Below are 18,600 nucleotides of genomic sequence, written 5' to 3'. Positions count from 1 at the left end.
GCCCTCTTTTTGACTTGTGCAGTATACAGGTCCACAACGGAAGGCAGGTTGGCAGCAATTGTTTTTTCTGCAGTTCTGATTATCCTCTGCAGTCTGTGTTGGTCTTGTTGCAGAACCAATGTCCTTTCTTTTGAACTCCATGTATGAATTAGTCTCATATTCCCTGTTTTTCCTACACAGTGATGCCACCAATGAGTACATGGACATGAAACCAGGAGTTTCTCAAGTCGTCCACGCCAAAACCACTAAAAGACTAGGTAATTTTTTTTTTGTGGGGCAGGGTAGAAACTTTTGTTCTGAAATTGTTGATATTTGTTTAAACGTGGCCACTAAAAATAAATCTTAGATTAAAAGAAGTAAATGTCAGGGTTCCAAATAGCATCCAAAATTAAATCAGAGGCCAGGATACAGCATTCCTCAAAGTTCCAATTTATTAACAGAGCCATGTTAGCACATCTGTGAGAAACCCGAATCTAAGCTACAAGGGTTTCTCTACCCAGTGTAAAGTTCATTCCTTTTCTTTCCCACCCATAAGTTTATCACATGCCAACGTGTCTGCTACTCCCATCAGCTTCCGGGCAGGTACTGAACAAAGGATGACCTTGAGAATCTAGAAGGAATTTGTTATGGGTACATCTCTACCTTCCACAGCCCCTCCTAAGTTCCTACAGCAAGAATATGACCTATAAAGCCCTTAATGGCACCGGACCAGAATATCTCCGGGACCGCCTTCTGCCGCACGAATCCCAGCGACCGGTTCGGTCCCACAGAGTTGGCCTTCTCCAGGTCCCGTAGACCAGAGGTCCCCAACCGCCGGTCCGCGGACCGGGACCGGGCCGTTGGGGTTTTCCAGCCGGTCCGCGGCGCCGCTGCCCTCCCGGCAGAGGACATTATGCAGGACAGGGTGGGGCGTCGGGCAGGGCGGGGAGAATCAGGAGGCTCCTTTGGCGGCTGGGGGCTGCCTGGCTTTGTGATTTTGGCTGGGGGGGAGTTAGGAAGGTCCTACTTCTCCCCCCCCAGCCAAAAACTCAAAGCCTATCTGCTGGATACGGGCGATGAGCGGGACGAGCGGCGCCGAAGCCGGTGGCTGTGGCAGCTGCTGCAAGAGGCTTCTGCGCCGCTCTGTCCCACTCATCGCCCGTATCCAGCAGATAGGCTTTGAGTTTTTGGCTGGGGGGGGGGGAAGTAGGACCTTCCTAAGTCCCCCCCCAGCCAAAAACTCAAAGCCTATCTGCTGGATACGGGCGATGAGTGGGACAGAGCGGCGCGGAAGCCTCTTGCAGCAGCTGCCACAGCCACCGGCTTCGGCGCCGCTCATCCCGCTCATTCCCCGTGTCTGGCAGAAGCTGCTGCCCGAGTGCTCTTGGCTGGCGGGATTCAAAGTGCTGGGGTGGGGGGTGTCCTGACAGCCCCCCCACCCCAGTGCTTCGCCTCCCGCTGGGACACCCCCCACCCCAGTGCTTCGCCTCCCGCTGGGACACCCCCCACCCCAGCACTTTGAATCCCGCCGGCCAAGAGCACTCGGGCAGCAGCTTCTGCCAGACACGGGCAATTAGCGGGACGAGCGGCGCCGAAGCCGGTGGCTGTGGCAGCTGCTGCAAGAGGCTTCCGCGCCACTCGTCCCACCCATTGCCCGTATCCAGCAGAAGCTGCTGCCCGAGTGCTCTTGGCCGGTGGGATTCAAAGTGCTGGGGTGGGGGGTGTCCCAGCAGGAGGCGAAGCACTGGGGTGGGGGGGCTGTCGGGACACCCCCCACCCCAGCACTTTGAATCCCGCCGGCCAAGAGCACTCAGGCAGCAGCTTCTGCTGGATACGGGCGATGGGTGGGACGAGCGGCGCGGAAGCCGGTGGCTGTAGCAGCTGCTGCAAGAGGCTTCCGCGCCGCTCTGTCCCACTCATCGCCCGTATCCAGCAGATAGGCTTTGAATTTTTGGCTGGGGGGTGGAGAAGTAGGACCTTCCTAACTCCCCCCCCAGCCAAAATCACAAAGCCAGGCAGCCCCCAGCCGCCAAAGGAGCCTCCTGATTCTCCCCGTCCTGTGGAGAAGTGTGGAGGGCTGCGTCACTAAGCTCCACCCCTCCATAACCCCACCCCTATATGACCAAAGCCCCGCCCCCCGGGCCGTGGATAATTGGTCTACCTTAAAGCCGGTCCCTGGTGCAAAAAGGTTGGGGACCTCTGCCGTAGACTAAACAATGCCGTCTGGCGGGACCCAGGGGAAGAGCCTTCTCTGTGGCGGCTCCGACCCTCTGGAACCAGCTCCCCCCTGAGATTAGGATTGCCCCCACCCTCCTTGCCTTTCGCAAACTCCTTAAAACCCACCTCTGCTGTCAGGCATGGGGGAACTGAAACATCTCCCCCTTGCCCATGTTGTTTTGGTGTTAGATTGATTGTGTGCTTGTTTTTTAATATTCTGGGGTTGTTTTTTATGAATTTTTTAGCTTAAATTGTAATTGGATTGGTGGGTATTGGATTTGTTATTATGTATTGTTTTTACCTTGTGAGCCGCCCCGAGTTTGCGGAGTGGGGCGGCATATAAATCCAATCAATAAATCAACTTTGGCAGGCCAAAGTTTCCAAGTCAACGTTGACTTCGGCCTGACAGGAAAAACATTTTTACAATGTTATGTTGGCTGGGGGAATTTGCATTCTTTTTATTTTTAAAGAAGCTAAACAACATTGAATAGCATTTCTGTAGGTTCTTGATGCCATGCACCCTTGATAAAATGTCTGATCCGTTTCCAAGTGACATCATTTCTCCATTTATTGTTCCCACGTGTTCTGCTTAGGCTCATTGACTAATCAGGATGTCACTGTTGCCATATTAGAAGATGATGAACTAGCTCTGGATGTTGAAGATCTGTTAAGTTTTTCTTACCAGGTAGCAAAGGGGATGAGTTTTCTTTCATCTAAAAATGTAAGTAGACACCCAAGAAAATTGATTTTTTTAAAAAATATATTAGATTGTCATATTTCCTCCCAGGGAAGCCTTTTATATAAGAATCATAATGTATTTTCAATGTTAGTAAACCTTTTAGAGAAGTACAATCTCTGAATTATCCTGTAGAATAATTAGGAACTCTGCTCTCACTTATTATTATTATTATTATTATTATTATTATTATTATTATTATTATTATTATTATTATTATTATTATTATATCAATGCAACACAGCAAACGAGATCACTATGCTGCATTTCATATTTTATCACCAGTCGGGCGCTTCCCAAGTACCTAGGACTGCGTGATGTAGCGGCGAATTATGTTTGCCGATCCCAGTAAAGTGGCCTTTTGCAATTGACAGACGGAGATTTTGTCAATTCCGATGGTTTTCAAATGTCTGCTGAGATCCTTTGGCACTGCGCCCAGCGTGCCAAGTACCACTGGGACCACTTTCACTGGCTTATGCCAGAGTCGTTGCAGCTCGATTTTTAGATCTTTGTATTTCACTAATTTCTCTAGCTGCTTCTCCTCAATTCTGCTGTCCCCTGGGATTGCGATGTTGATGATCCATACTTTCTTTTTCTCAACGATCACAATGTCTGGTGTGTTATGCTTCAGAATTCGGTCAGTCTGAAGTCGGAAGTCTCACAGTAGTTTTGCTTGCTCATTTTTCGACCACTTTTTCGGGCTTATGATCCCACCAGTTCTTTGCCACTGGTAAATGGTAGTTCCAGCACAAGTTCCAGTGGATCATCTGTGCCACAGCTTCATGTCTATGCTTGTAGTCAGTCTGTGCGATCTTTTTGAAGCTTCTCTTCTTCTAGCTGTTGTTGTTGTTGTTATTATTATTATTATTATTATTATTATTATTATTATTAATTAGATTTGTATGCCACACCTCTCTGCAGACTCTTAGTCTTTGCCTTTATATTAGATAGACCGTGTACAGCACTAATTTTTGGTTACGGCATCTCCAATTGCAGATAGGTAGGAAATCTGCAGGTTCTTCAGTGCCCTGTTAACTTCTAAAACATATTACATTGCATGTTTGGGCTCAAATATATGGTATTTTGCTGTGAGAACCACCATGTTACTTGAAATAAATAAGCAAAAATAGTCATTATAATTTGTCTTTTGGATTGGTGCCTAGAGAAGGGCTTCCTCTATTCCTCCTCCTCCAACATCTGTAATAACTCTCTTTCTGGTTTCTGAATTAAGAATGCCCAGACCTAAACAAGATCCAGCCCTTTTAGGTTGGTGTACAAAGAAGGGGGAAATCAGATGTAACTTCTCTAACTTGAGAATCAGGGGTGAAATGCTCTTGTTTCTCTTGTGCCTGTCAGTCATTGGAGAGCCGGTCATGAAGGCAGCGCAAAGCTTCGCCCAGCCGCCAGGACACTGCCATTTGGGTTATGCGCATGCACAGAATGCTTTGTGCATCTGCAGAGTAAAAGAACCCAAATGGTTATGACCTATAAAGCCCTTCATGGCATCGGACCAGAATATCTCCGGGACTGCCTTCTGCCACACGAATCCCAGCGACCAGTTAGGTCCCATAGAGTTGGCCTTCTCCGGGTCTCATTGACTAAACAATGTTGTTTGGCGGGACCCAGGGAAAGAGCCTTCTCTGTGGCGGCCCCGACCATCTGGAACCAGCTTCCCCCAGAGATCAGAATTGCCCCAACCCTCCTTGCCTTTCGTATGCTCCTTAAAACCCACTTCTGTCATCAGGCATGGGGAAATTGAGATATTTCTTTCCCCCCAGGCCTATACAAGTTATGCATGGTATATTTGTGTGTATGTTTGGTTTTTTAATAAGGGTTTCTTAGTTATTTTAAATATTAGATTTGTCGTATGCTGTTTTATTATTGTTGTTAGCCGCCCCGAGTCTACGGAGAGGGGCGGCATACAAATCGAATGAATGAATGAATGAATGAATGAATGAATGAATGAATGAATAAATACAGATGTGTGGGTGGAGTCTTGCACTTCATGACTGAGTCTTCAATGGCCGACAGGCACAAGTGAACCGGGAGCATTTCATCCTAGTCAGAATCCACTCTCCAGACTCAGAAAGGAGAAACCACCAATACTGTGGCCTACAGATTCAGTCCCAGAAACAATAAGATTGTGCTTTAATTTAGAAATAGTGAACAAAGGCATTCCTAACCTGAAGTTTACATAGAAGTATACTCCATTGGTTTCTACAGAATATTCTTCCGAAGCATGTTTTGACCTATCCGAGGTTGAGAAAGGAAATAACCAATTGTGATCTTCATATAACCAATTCTGCTCTACATAGTCATTTGCAGAGTCCTAAATTATTACAGTGGTACCTCTACATACGAGTTTAATTCGTTCCAGACTCGAGCTCGTAAGTCGATCAACTCGCATCTCGAACGAATGCCTTTAGACTTTGTTTTTCGCTCCGAGATAACCGGAAGCAAGGAGATTCTTGCGTCACCTGGTGGAAGCTCGGCTCGTATCCCGTATTTGAGCTCGGGTGTCGAACAGAAATTTCGCTTGCATCGCGGCTCGTAACTTGGAATACTCGCATGTGGAGCAGCTCGTATCTAGAGGTGCTACTGTATTATTATTTTGGTTTACTTGCCTTACATGTACATTCTGCAATTGTCTTCCTTCAGTGCATTCACAGGGACTTGGCAGCAAGGAATATATTACTTACTCATGGACGGATAACAAAAATATGTGATTTTGGCCTTGCAAGAGACATCAGGAATGACTCAAATTATGTGGTCAAAGGAAATGTGAGTATGTTTGATCCAACCTATGTCTCTCTCGGTGGTAACATCAAGGTCTAGTTTATGGACCATAAATCATACCAATTAGCTCTGTAGTAAGTGATTCTTCTCTCTACAGATAGGAGGTTTGGGGAGGGAATACCCAGATTTGGCTGGTTTTCCAAACAAAAAGTTATGAAGGAGATTCCTCCTTCCTCTCATTAGCTCGCTGCAAAAAGCTTTCCTGATAGAAACTTCTTCATAAGTTCTTTGAATTTTTTAAACAAACTGCATCACTGTTTGGTTTGGTGGCAGGAGGGCCTCAGATAGAAAGTCCATACAGAGAATGGTAAGGACAACGGAGAAGAGTATAGGAAACTCACTTCCCATTATTCAGGATGCTGCTTCTAAGCACTATGCGCTTAGAGCTCAAAGCATTGTTAGAGACCCACATATCCACTTTACAGTCTGTTTCTGTTGCTTCCTTCCTGGATGAGGTTTCAAAGTATTTCTAACTGGACTACCAGATTCTGTAGCAGAGTTGTTCCCTGTGCCATCCATCTGGTAAAGTCACAAAATTCCTCTTTCTCACCCTGTACATGTATACATCTGAACTAGACTGTATTGTTGTTGGGTTTTTTTGCTGTGTCATGTAATACACTGCTCAAAAAACTAAAGGGAACACTCTGTCTGGGCTAACCTAAAGTACATGTTAAAGAAATACTAGTCATTCTTTTAAAGTGACAAGAGTCGGCATTTGATTTGGCTTTTAGCAATAATGATTCTATCCATTCTTGATATAGAATTAGAGTTCTAATTTAAAAGTTTTACTTCATAGAATTAATTGAAATAGTAATGCAGATTACTTTCCTAAACTTCAAAACAAATGTATGATTCTTGTACCATGCAGTGGTTATCATTGGATGAAGTGTATAATGAGATCCATTAAAGTAGTCAGATTTGGATGAAGTGTATAATGAGATCCATTAAAGTAGTCAGAAGCTAATTTCAGTCACAAAGCCAATATTAATAATCAATACTTTGGCTATACAGTACTACCCCTAGATACGAGCATAATTCGTTCCATAAGGGAGCTTGTATCTCGAGGCAACTCGTATCCGGAACAAGTTGTTTTTCCCCTCCGAGATAACCAAAAGCAAGGATTATTGCGCCACCTAGTGGACGCTCGGCTCGTATCCCGAATTTGAGCTCGGGAATAGAACAGAAATGTCTCTCTCCTCGTGGCTCGTATCTTGAAATACTCGCATGTAGAGCAGCTCGTATCTAGAGGTACCACTGTACTTTGGCTGTAACAAAAACATGAATTGTATACCAGCGATTAAAAAACATGGATCTATATTAGACAAATCCAAATTCCAGAATTTGTTTTTTTTTTAATGCAGTCCAAGGAATTTTTATCCAAAATCCAACTTTTGCTGGATTACTTAAAACTGGTTACATGGTTCCTTGGGTAATAATGTAAAGCTGAGTATACAAGATTTTGACTTGAAAGGAATTGCAAATGGACGAAGACATGAAATTTAAATTAATAATACAGAATGTATGGGATTCATGAAAACAATAGCCATAGGGTACAGGAAAAGTCTTTGGTCGGTTTAAGTGGAGAATTGTGGAAAATTAAATCCAATGTATATAAAGGCCATACAGTTGGGAATTGTAGCTCAGATACAACTGCAATTAAATTGAATCCGGGTCAAATGGCATCCCATTTCACATTGTCCATCTCAAAGGAAATTATTTGCAAGAGTAGCCAGGAAAGGAATCAATTAATTAACTAATGAATTCATGAAAAGCACATTGTTAGTCATTTCTATTTGATGTTTCATAAAATCTTTGACATAACATTTATTTTGCTATCTTGATAGGATTATTTATTGACAGTGGTACCTGTACTTACAAACTTAATTCGTTCCATGACCAGGTTCATAAGTAGAAAAGTTCATAAGAAGAAGCTATTTTCCCCATAGGAATCAATGTAAAAGCAAATAATGCATGCAAACCCACCCCAAAAGTCACCCCTTTTGCCCTGCGCCGCTGGGAATCCTTGCCTCCGGACTTCTGTTGCCAACCAAAGCGCCAGTTCTTTTGCTGCTGGGATGCCCCTGAGCCTCCCCTCACTGAGAAACCTAGCCTCCGGACTTCCTTTGCCAGCCAAACCCCATTCTTTTGCTGCTGGGATTCCACCGAGCCTCCCCTTGCTGGGAAACCCCTCAGGGGAATCCCAGCAGCGCAAGAATGGGTGCTTTGGGTGGCAACGGAAGTTTGGAGGCGGAGATTCCCAGCGAGGGGAGCCTCAGGGGAATCCCAGCAGCGCAAGAACTTGGGCGTCGGGTGGCAACGGAAGTCTGGAGGCGGGGAATTCCATCGGCGGCGGCTCATAAGGTGAAAATGGTTTGGAAGTAGAGATAAAAAAATCTTAAACACCGGGTTCGTATCTCGAAAAGTTCGTCAGTACAGACATTCGTAAGTAGAGGTCCCACTGTAGAAGGACAATCAGTGCCCATGTCTATTCCTATCTTTCTTCTTTGATAAGAATTTACTGCATAATTATTAAATAACTTTTATTATTCATCAATAGAAGCTTTAGCTGACAAGCCAAGAAGCTAAATTTTAACTCCCTGGGCTTGAAGTTAACAGCATGTTTAAGAGTATTTATACAGTTTAGATACAATCCTTAATTTACTAATTTACTGACCCTTCTGCCCAGGATCAAATGTGCTTTGTTCTGGAAGGGAAAATAGAAGAGATACAGTAATGTCCATTTCTTGTATGGAAACAAATGGTTTCAGTCTTCTCTACCCATAGCTGATACTCTTCCCAAAAGGAAAACAAGTATAAGTTTTTAGGGGCACTTGGTCTCTTTAATTGTTTAATGGGAACAAAAAAAAAAGTATAATTTTTAGTCTTCTCTTCTCCTCTCCTCTCTCTCCCCTCCCCTCCCATTCTATTCTATTCTATTGATAAATCACATAATGATAATATTTGCTTATCCATGCTAATAACCCTTCCTTGTATAGTTGATCATTCTCTTAAACTTTTGCGTTTCTAACTTCTGTTTCTATTAGCTAACCATTGGTAAAACAAATTCCACTTTAAAAAATATTCTGTTCTTTCCTTTTCCTTTAATGTAAGTGTTTTAATCTATCTAGTTTCATTTTTAGTATTCTTGTAATTTTCCATCCGGCAAAGAGGGACTGTTTTTATGTTATGTTTGATTACATGCAAATTCATAACAACAAGATTAATTAACAGGTAATGTACTGAAAGCTGAGTGAGGCATTCAATTTATATGCTTAATCCATTGAAAGCTCTATCAAATAACTGTTGATTTTCACCTTGCGTAGGATAAGTTCTTTTTATCGATTATTTTTGTAACATGCTCTTCCTTTGTCTCCCCAGGCACGGCTTCCTGTGAAATGGATGGCTCCCGAGAGTATTTTTGAATGTGTGTACACCTTTGAGAGCGATGTTTGGTCTTATGGAATTCTGCTTTGGGAACTCTTCTCTTTAGGTAACATACACCTGGTGATCACCTATGTCAAATTCCATGCTTGGAATTTCCTTGCTTGGCATGATTAGGAAGGGAATTGAAAATAGGTCGGCAAGCGTTGTATTGCCTCTGTACAAACCGATGGTGAGACCATACTTGGAGTACTGTGTACAGTTCTGGTCACCGCACCTCAAGAAGGAGATAATGGAACTGGAAAAGGTGCAAAAAGGGGCAACAAGAATGATCAAGGAAATGGAGCACCTCCCATATGAAACCAGGTTGAAATGCCTTGGTCTCTTCAGCCTTGAATGACGGTGTTTAAGAGGTGACTTGATCGAAGTGTATAAAATCATGCATGGGATAGAAAAGGTGGATAGAGAAAAATTATTTTCTCTATCACACAATATTAGGACAAGGGGGCACTCCCTAAAGCTCATAGGTAAGAAAGTGTGGACAAATAAAGGGAAATATTTCTTCACCCAGAAGGTCGTTGGTTTATGGAATTCACTTCCAGAAGAGGTTGTGACAGCTGTCAGTCTGGATAGCTTCAAGGCAGGATTAGACAGATTCATGGATGCCAAGTGTATCGGTGGTTATTGAAACGGATGTCCAAGTGCTGCCTCTGTGTTGGTTGAGGCAGGCAGGATTCCCTTGGGTCCCATTTGTTTGGGGTCAAGAGAAAGGGAGGGTTTTGCCTTCTCTTTCTGCTCAAGATCCCCATGTACAGCTGGTGGGCCACTGTGACACAGAATGCTGGAGTCGATGGGCTTTGGCCTGATTCAGCATGGCTCACACGTGAGATTTCAGCAATTTTTTTTGCTTCTGCGCCTTTTCAGCAAAAAATCGCTGAAATCTTACATGCATGTCCCCTCGCGAGATTTTGATTCCTGTGCATGCGCAGAAGCAAAAACACTGGGACATGCGCATGCATACGCAACCTGAACTTTCGTGCAACTTTCGTTACCAATGCAGCATCCTCATCCATACCGGTAGCAACCCAATACTGAATACAACTAAACGTATTTTTCAGCATATATGATGCACCTTTTTCCCCTCTAAAAGAAGTTGAAAATCTGGGTGCATACACTGAAATGTAGCCCTGCCCAGCCTCTCAAACAGAGTTTTGTAAGGCTGAAAACAGCCTCTCCAACGGAGGTTTGCAAGGCTAATTTGCTAAGGACGCTAGCCAGAAAGATGTTGGTTGGCAGAATTTTTGTTTCCTTATTTTCTTCCCAAAAAACTAAGGTGCGCCTTATACTCCGGTGCGTCTTACACTCCAAAAATACCGTAATTAAAATTATATACTAATAGATACCGTCTTGTTTAACAGGAAGTAGTCCCTATCCTGGAATGCCTGTGGATTCCAAGTTCTATAAAAACATCAAGGAAGGATACAGAATGTTTAGTCCAGAATATGCACCTCCAGAAATGTGAGTCTGAATTTATTTAATTTTTTTAAAAAAGCCAGTTATCCAATTTTGATAGAAATACTGGTTTTATTTTATGCTGAGGGTTTTTTTTTTTCCCGAAGTAGATTTTTTTCCCCGTAGTAGATTAAATCACAGATCCCTTCTCGCATTTTCATATATTTGCCAATTTTGTAGAATTCCTTTTGAATTGATACTGGGAAAAAGTGTTATAATTAGCTATGGCACATTTGTCCCCGTTCCATTGTCATCACAGGTCTTGCTCAGTCAATATCTCACATTTATTCACACTTGCATGCATTGTCCAATACTTCAAAATCTTTTGAAATTAACCCATTGTGGTGTGACCTCGTATGCATAGACGGTACATGGTGGTTATTTGATTTCTTATGCAAATAGCAGCGATCTGGATAACAATAGCATCTAGAATCAACATATTGTCCCCAACAATCTGGGTCCTCGTTTTACCCACCTCGGAAGGATGGAAGGCTGAGTCAACCTAGAGCCCGGTGGTGAGATTTGAACTGTTGAACTACAGCTATCAGCTAGCTGAGGTAGCCTGCAATGCTGCACTCTAACCGCTGTGCCACCCCATCTCTTCAATAACCATAATCATCACCGTTAATTTAATCCAAATTTAACATCCTAAAGTTAGATCACTTCACTTATGGTCCGATGCCAGTGACTTTCATAGAAACATAGAAGATTGACGGCAGAAAAAGACCTCCTGATCCATCAAGTCTGCCCTTATACTATTTCCTGTATTTTATCCTAGGATGGATATATGTTTATCCCAGGCATGTTTAAAATCAGTGACTGTGGATTTACCAACCATGTCTGCTGGAAGTTTCTTCCAAGCATCTACAACTCTTTCAGTAAAATAATATTTTCTCACATTGCCTCTGATCTTTCCCCCAATTAACCTTTCGATTGTTTATAGCCAATCCATCAATTTAGTAATTGAGCATGATCATTGGTTTTCCAGTTATAAGATATTGTCTTCTTAGAAGTTAGAAACTCAAATGCTTTTTTTGCATTGAATAGGACTGGGGGTTTTGCCCCATGTCAATAGCTTCTCTTCTAAAAATCAGCAGAAATGATTTCTCCTGCCTGAGCAGGTGTTTGGACTAGAACTGTGATGGTAAACTTATGCCACATTCCAGTTGATTTTTTAGTCTGCCGTGCAGACGGGGGGACGGACATGTGCGCAGTGATGGGGGAGCACGGGGTGGCATCCCCCCCCCCACAACCCGTTTTTGGTCCCAGGAGGCTGGGTTTTCCTGTTAATTGAAGGGTAAACCAAACCTCATTTTTTGATCTATTTCCTGTATATGTACATATGTGTATTTTAGCATGTAGATAAAATGAATTAACTTTTCAATCAGTTTAATTTTTCTCTCTCCTTTGGCTGCACTTTCTGGAATGCCCATGTGACTTTTACATTGGATGATCACGCAAGCATTCCAGGAAAAAGTGGTACAATACAGTGGTACCTCTACTTAGGAACTTAATTTGTTCTGTGCCCAGGTTCTTAAGTAGAAAAGTTTGTAAGAAGAAGCATTTTTTCCCATAGGAATCAATGTGAAAGCAAATAATGCCTGCAATTGGGGAGTGTGGAGGCCATGTTTCCTCCCAGGAGATTCCTAGAAAGGCCCCATGGAGGATTCTCCTCACCTTTTCCGGCCCTGTTTCCTCCCAGGAGATTCCTAGAGAGGCCCCACGGAGGCTTCTCCCTGTCTTTTCCGATTACAATTTTGGAGGCTCAGGTTTGTAGGTGAAAAATGGTTCTTGAGAAAAAGGCAAAAAAATCTTGAACACCCAGTTCTTATCTAGAAAAGTTTGTAAGTAGAGGCATTCTTAGGTAGAGGTACCACTGTACTTAATAAAATAAGTTCAATTCTTCCAGAATTCCGCACAGTTTACTTCAAGGAGATACGAACCCGTGTAGACTGTGATACAAGTGTTCATTCGCATTGAGAATTATTTTTAAAAAATGCATATACAATTCCAGCAAGCTCCATAGCAGAATTCTTTCCACTTCCAAGAAGTAAAATATAAAAGCACGACAATTGTCCTTGCTGTATGACAAATGAGGAGGCTGTGACTTTAGACACACATTGTATTTTTCAGAGTTCTTTTGAGAAGACATTATCATGTTTGCAGTGATTACACTAATGGTTTGTTTTGAAAAATGAACCAAACTGCGTGCCTATGAATTTTCTAAACGTTTTTCTAAAAAACCTTCTCAAAATTACGATTGATTGATTGGTTCATTCTAACTTTGCTGTCTGTAGCTTTAACATCATGAAGAGTTGCTGGGATTCTGATCCTGTGAAGAGGCCAACATTTAAGCAAATTGTACAACTGATTGAAAAGCAGATCTCCGAAACCTCAAGTCATGTAAGTATTGAGTATTTTGGCGTAAGCTACTGAAATGAGAATACGGGTACCAACATTGGGAGTCAGTTGTTAAGAGATCTTGTTTTATGTATCATTCCATTCAGCTCGTCAAAAAGATAATCAGATAAATTTCATATGAAGCGAGAGGACCTGGCTTTTGAGAAGTTTGGATTTTGAAAGAGGTGTGGCCCAAGGTTGAAATCCAGAAGTTGTGGAGAACTGTTAGTGGAAATTTTGAGTAGTTCGGAGAACCAGCAGTGAAAATTTTGAGTACTGTGTTTTTGGTGTATAAGACGCACCGGAGTATAAAACACACCTTAGTTTTTGGGTGAGATCATCCAAGGGAATGGGGTGAGGTATCATCAATATGCCGATGATACCCAGTTATACATCTCCACCCCATGTCCAGTCAACGAAGCAGTGGAAGTGATGTGCCGATGCCTGGAGTCTGTTGGGGCCTGGATGAGTGTCAACAAACTCAAACTCAACCCAGACAAGACGGAGTGGCTGTGGGTCTTGCTTCCCAAGGGCAATTCCATCTGTCTGTCCATTACCCTGGGGGGAGAATCATTGACCCCTTCAGACAGGGTTCGCAACTTGGGCGTCCTCTTCGATCCACAGCTCACATTAGAGAAACACTTTTCAGCTGTGGCGAGGGGGGCGTTCGCCCAGGTTCGCCTGGTGTACCAGTTGCGACCCTGTTTGGACCGGGAGTCACTGCTCACAGTCACTCATGCCCTCATCACCTCAAGGCTCGACTACTGTAACACTCTCTACATGGGGCTACCTTTGAAAAGTGTTCGGAAACTTCAGATCGTGCAGAATGCAGCTGCGAGAGCAATCATGGGCTTTCCCAAATGTGCCCATGTTACACCAACACTCCGCAGTCTGCATTGGTTGCCGATCAGTTTCTGGTCACAATTCAAAATGTTGGTTATGACCTATAAAGCCCTTCATGGCACCGGACCAGATTACCTCGGGGACCGCCTTCTGCTGCACGAATCCCAGCAACCAGTTAGGTCCCACAGAGTGGGTCTTCTCCGGGTCCCGTCAACCAAACAATGTCGCTTGGCGGGACCCAGGAGAAGAGCCTTCTCTGTGGCGGCCCCAGCCCTCTGGAACCAACTCCCCCCAGAGATTAGAATTGCTCCCACAGTCCTTGCCTTTCGTAAACTGCTTAAAACCCACCTCTGCATGGGGGAATTGAGATACACTTTCCCCCTAGGCCTTTACAATTTTATGCATGGTATGTAGGTATGTATGATTGGTTTTTATATAATGGGTTTTTAACTGTTTTTAGTATTGGATTATTGTCATATACTGTTTTATTACTGTTGTTAGCCGCCCCGAGTCTGCGGAGAGGGGCGGCATACAAATCCAATAATTAATAAATAAATAGATAGATAGATAGATAGATAGATAGATAGATAGATAGATAGATAGATAGATAGATAGATAGATAGATAGATAGATTGATTTTGGGGAGGAAAATAGGGAAAAGAATCTGCTTAACAGATATTCATCTGGCTAGCATCCTTAGTCTGGTCAGCTTCAGCACATTATTTTATCCCCTGGTTAGGGCTTTAAAAAAAACTTTATTTGAAGAGAGTAACAATGAAAGAGCTTGCAAGCCAGTAAGAGCTGGGAACATCATTAGCACCTGGAAAGAAGTATTCAGAGCAAGTAGAGCAATGGAAAACACCCTGCAAAGACTTAGGGCTTGGAAAAGATTCTTCGCACAGAGTAACAGTGAAAGAGCTTGCAAGCTGGTAAAAGCTGGGAACATTGTTAGCACCTGGTTAGGGCTGGAAAGAAACTTATAGTGGACTTCAACTCCTAGGAGTCTTCAGTCAGCTATGCTGGGGACGCCTGTGCTAAACTGTAGCTTTGTATAAGTAGAGGATTGTAGAAAGATATGTTCTAATCCCATTGAGTGGTTGATATTTAAAAGGGCATTGGAGTAGAAGGCATGGTGTTTTCAAATTTAACAAAAATCAGACCTTCTGGAATCTCATCTCTCTACTCAACAGCAGTAGAATATATCTTTCTACAATCCTCTCCTTATACAAAGCTACTTTTTATCACAGGCTGGAGAGTTCTGGGAGTTGAAGTCCACAAGTCTTAAAGTTGCCGAGTTCTCTTTCACTGGCTTCCCACTACACGAGAGTAATACCAACTTTCCCCGTGAACATTCCCTGCGAGAGCTATGTGCCTTGTAACCTTACTTTCCGGATAACTATCGTATCTATCCTGTCATCCATCCATCCATCCATCCATCCATCCATCCATCCATCCATCCATCATTCATATATTTAACATCTATCTATCTATCTATCTATCTATCTATCTATCTATCTATCTATCTATCTATCATCTATCTATCATCTATATATCTATCTATCATCTATCTATCATCTATCTATCATCTATCTATCTATCTATTTATCTATCATCCATCTATCTATCTATCATCTATCTATCATCTATCTATCTATTTATCTATCATCTATCTATCATCTATCTATCTATCATCTATATATCTATCTATCTATCATCTATCTATCTATCTATTTATCTATCATCTATCTATCATCTATCTATCTATCATCTATCTATCATCTATCTATCTATCTATTTATCTATCATCTATCTATCATCTATCTATCTATATATCTATCTATCATCTATCTATCATCTATCTATCATCTATCTATATATCTATCATCTATCTATCATCTATCTAGCTATCTATTTATCATCTATCTATCATCTATCTATCTATCATCTATCTATATATCTATCATCTATTTATCTATCATCTATCTATCTATCATCTATATATATATATATCCATCCATCCATCCATCCATCTATCTATCCATCTATCCATCAATCTATCATCTATCTATCCATCCATCCATCCATCATCTATCTATCTATCTATCTATCTATCTATATCTATCTATCTATCTATCTATCTATCTATGAATCAGTCAATCCAATTTGTACACCCCCTCCATCTCAGCTAAGTGGTTTGCAAACAAGATAATATACAGAATATAAAATCACAAGTGAAAGTGTGGTTAAAAACAAGATTAAAATTTACAAGGGAAAAATAAACATCAAAGTTAAGCCAGTGCTTAACTGCTTCCCCACCCCCACCTCCTTCTTAATCATTTTTAATGGCTACATGACCTTCATTATTCAGGATTTTTCTTTTTATCCAAACCACTTTTAGCTGCGGGTGGTCATTACTTCAACCACATCTTCAGCAACCTTTTATGCTTAAAACAGTGCTGAGGAAATAGTACTTAATGACCAATCTTCAAAGTTCAGGCCATCGTACCATTTCTCTGGTCACATAATCCCACTCCAGATATTGAAATCTAAACAGGTGTATTAAAGGTGAATACAAAACTGTTCTTTTAATATCTGCAGCTCTGATCATCTTGCTATCTAGATTCCTCTCCTCCCCCCTCTCTCTCACTCTTATTGAATTGATGCTTGAATTTAAACACTATGAATTTTATAGATGGAAACTGCATTATTCTCAAAACTAAGAGGACACATCCTTAAAGTAAAATCATTATCTCTGTTAAAAAAAAACCAGTGTTGAGTTTATCACAGTCAGAATGAATCAACATCTCTTATTGATTAGTGTTGCATACATACATCGAAATGAAAACATGTCTGTGCGGTTGATTGCCTCTCACGATACGGTAATTGAAATCTCCATAAAATGTAGATTTGAAGCAAAAAATAATAATCATAAACAGAATCAATATTCCGAGCAAGCAAAAAGCACCACCAAAATTATGTTGGGCTTGAGATTTTATAAATACACTTATATTTACTTGTATTTTATAATACACTTTTATAATACACTATATAATACACTATATAATACAGTGATGGTGAATCTATGGCACAAGTGCAACAGGTGGCACCTGGAACCATATCTGCTGGCACGTGAGCCGTTGCCCTAGCTCAGCTCCAACGTGCATGTGTGTGCCGGCCAGCTGATTTTTGGCTCGCATAGAGGCTCTGGGAGGGCGTTTTTGGCTTCCAGAGAGCTTCCGGGGGGTGGGGGCCCCCCAGAAGTTTGAAAAGAGGCTGTTTCTGGCCTCTAGACGGCCTCTGGGGGGTGGGGGAAGCTGTTTTTGCCCTCCCCAGGCAGTGGATTATGGGTGTGGGCACTCGCGCATGTATGATAGTGCACGCACATGCTCTTTGGGCACCTGAGGAAAAAAAGGTTTGTCATCACTGACATAATACATCAGATTATTGAAAGCTAGGCGGCATTAGCTTTTGCAGATAAAATACAAAAGAAAAATGTATAGGTTGTTTGGGGTTGTTTTTCCAAGAGACTGATTCTAATTCCTATCTTTTCCAGATTTACTCAAATGTTTCAAACGGCATTTGTAGTCAAGGAAATGCCACAGATCACTTCGTGAGAATTAACTCGGTGGGTAGCAGCGCTTCGTCTACTCAGCCCTTACTCACGCACGAGGATGTTTGAAAATAGACTCAACCCATCTTGCAGGAGAATGTACTGTTTCAAAATGACAATCTATCGCTCTAATGGTAGTAGAAATACTGCAGGAATTGCTCTGTGTTGTTTTCTTTTTAATCACATACAAAATTAGACTGCCCACGACAGCCACACCATTGTTAACGCTGCTTGCTAGGATTTGTATAATTGCTATGTTATATGGGCAATGGTAATGTAGAACCAGATCTGGGAGTGGGAAACAGCAGTTTCAAAAACGTAAGAATTGTTGTTGTTTTTAAAAAGAGCAACATACAAAAGGCATCGGAATACCTGAGTTCCAAATGTTGATATGTTGAGTGTGGAAGAGGAAACATTTGAGCAGTTTCCAATATTTCCCAAATCTTAAAGAGTTAGAAGAGAAAGCAAACCAAAAAACAAAAACTGACATTCCAAACCTAAAAATAAGGCGGAGGTATCCTTCAGTTGAGAAATAAATCTTGAATGAGCATCAAACAGAACTTATTTCTAGTAGAAAGTTGAGGAACTTACGGCTGTGAAGCAAGCTTGTAGTCAGGGAGGTTTAAAATTGTAACTTTTTGCAGAACCACAGATTCCCTAGTTTGGAGCTTCTGCCAGTTCTACCTTGCTTGTTCAATATTTCCAAATGTTTCTAGGCCAGCTTCTCAACCTTGGCAATTTTAAGAGGTGTGGACTCAACCCTCGGAATTCTCCAGCCAGCTGTCTGTCTGTCTGAGGCAAGGGTCGGAAAACCTAAAACACTCAAAGAGCCATTTGGATCCATTTCCCACAGAAAAAAAAAACACAGGGAGCCACAAAACTTGGGTGGGTGTGTCCCTCTTATCCCCCATCCCCACAAATTTCGGGGGACGCTGGCTGGCTGCAGGATTGGGCCACTGACCCGGAAAGCTACTAGTCGTGTTGCCCTCTTTCCCATCCACACAACCTTCGGGAGATATGACTGGATGCAGGATGGGGCTACCAGCCCGGAAAGCTTCTAGTCATGTTGTCCTCTTCCCCTCCCCCATCCCCGCAGCCTTCAGGAGACCCTGGTTGGTGGGTTCTA

The 18,600-nt window shown here is 42.3% G+C and overlaps 1 protein-coding gene across 2 annotated transcripts in view; it reads left to right on the top strand.

Annotated features, from left to right (window-relative positions):
• The window catches only part of KIT (KIT proto-oncogene, receptor tyrosine kinase), a 156,766-nt gene extending 138,429 nt beyond the window's left edge, over positions 1–18,337 (top strand). Inside the window, exons 15-21 of one of the 2 annotated variants that reach the window (XM_070757138.1) lie at positions 181–257; positions 2,790–2,917; positions 5,591–5,713; positions 9,107–9,218; positions 10,528–10,627; positions 12,919–13,024; positions 17,418–18,337. In XM_070757138.1, the coding sequence (XP_070613239.1) occupies positions 181–257; positions 2,790–2,917; positions 5,591–5,713; positions 9,107–9,218; positions 10,528–10,627; positions 12,919–13,024; positions 17,418–17,543 (772 nt within the window). In that variant the 3' untranslated portion in view covers positions 17,544–18,337. The remainder of the gene's footprint in view (positions 1–180; positions 258–2,789; positions 2,918–5,590; positions 5,714–9,106; positions 9,219–10,527; positions 10,628–12,918; positions 13,025–17,417) is intronic. The other variant, XM_070757139.1, reaches the window with a different exon arrangement.
• Positions 18,338–18,600: the final 263 nt, after the last annotated feature.

This window comes from Erythrolamprus reginae, chromosome 7 (genome assembly GCF_031021105.1).
Source record: "Erythrolamprus reginae isolate rEryReg1 chromosome 7, rEryReg1.hap1, whole genome shotgun sequence".
Taxonomy (NCBI): Eukaryota; Metazoa; Chordata; class Lepidosauria; order Squamata; family Dipsadidae; genus Erythrolamprus; species Erythrolamprus reginae.
The sequence above is the reverse complement of the archived record's forward strand: the minus strand, read 5'-3'. Positions and strand labels throughout refer to the sequence as shown.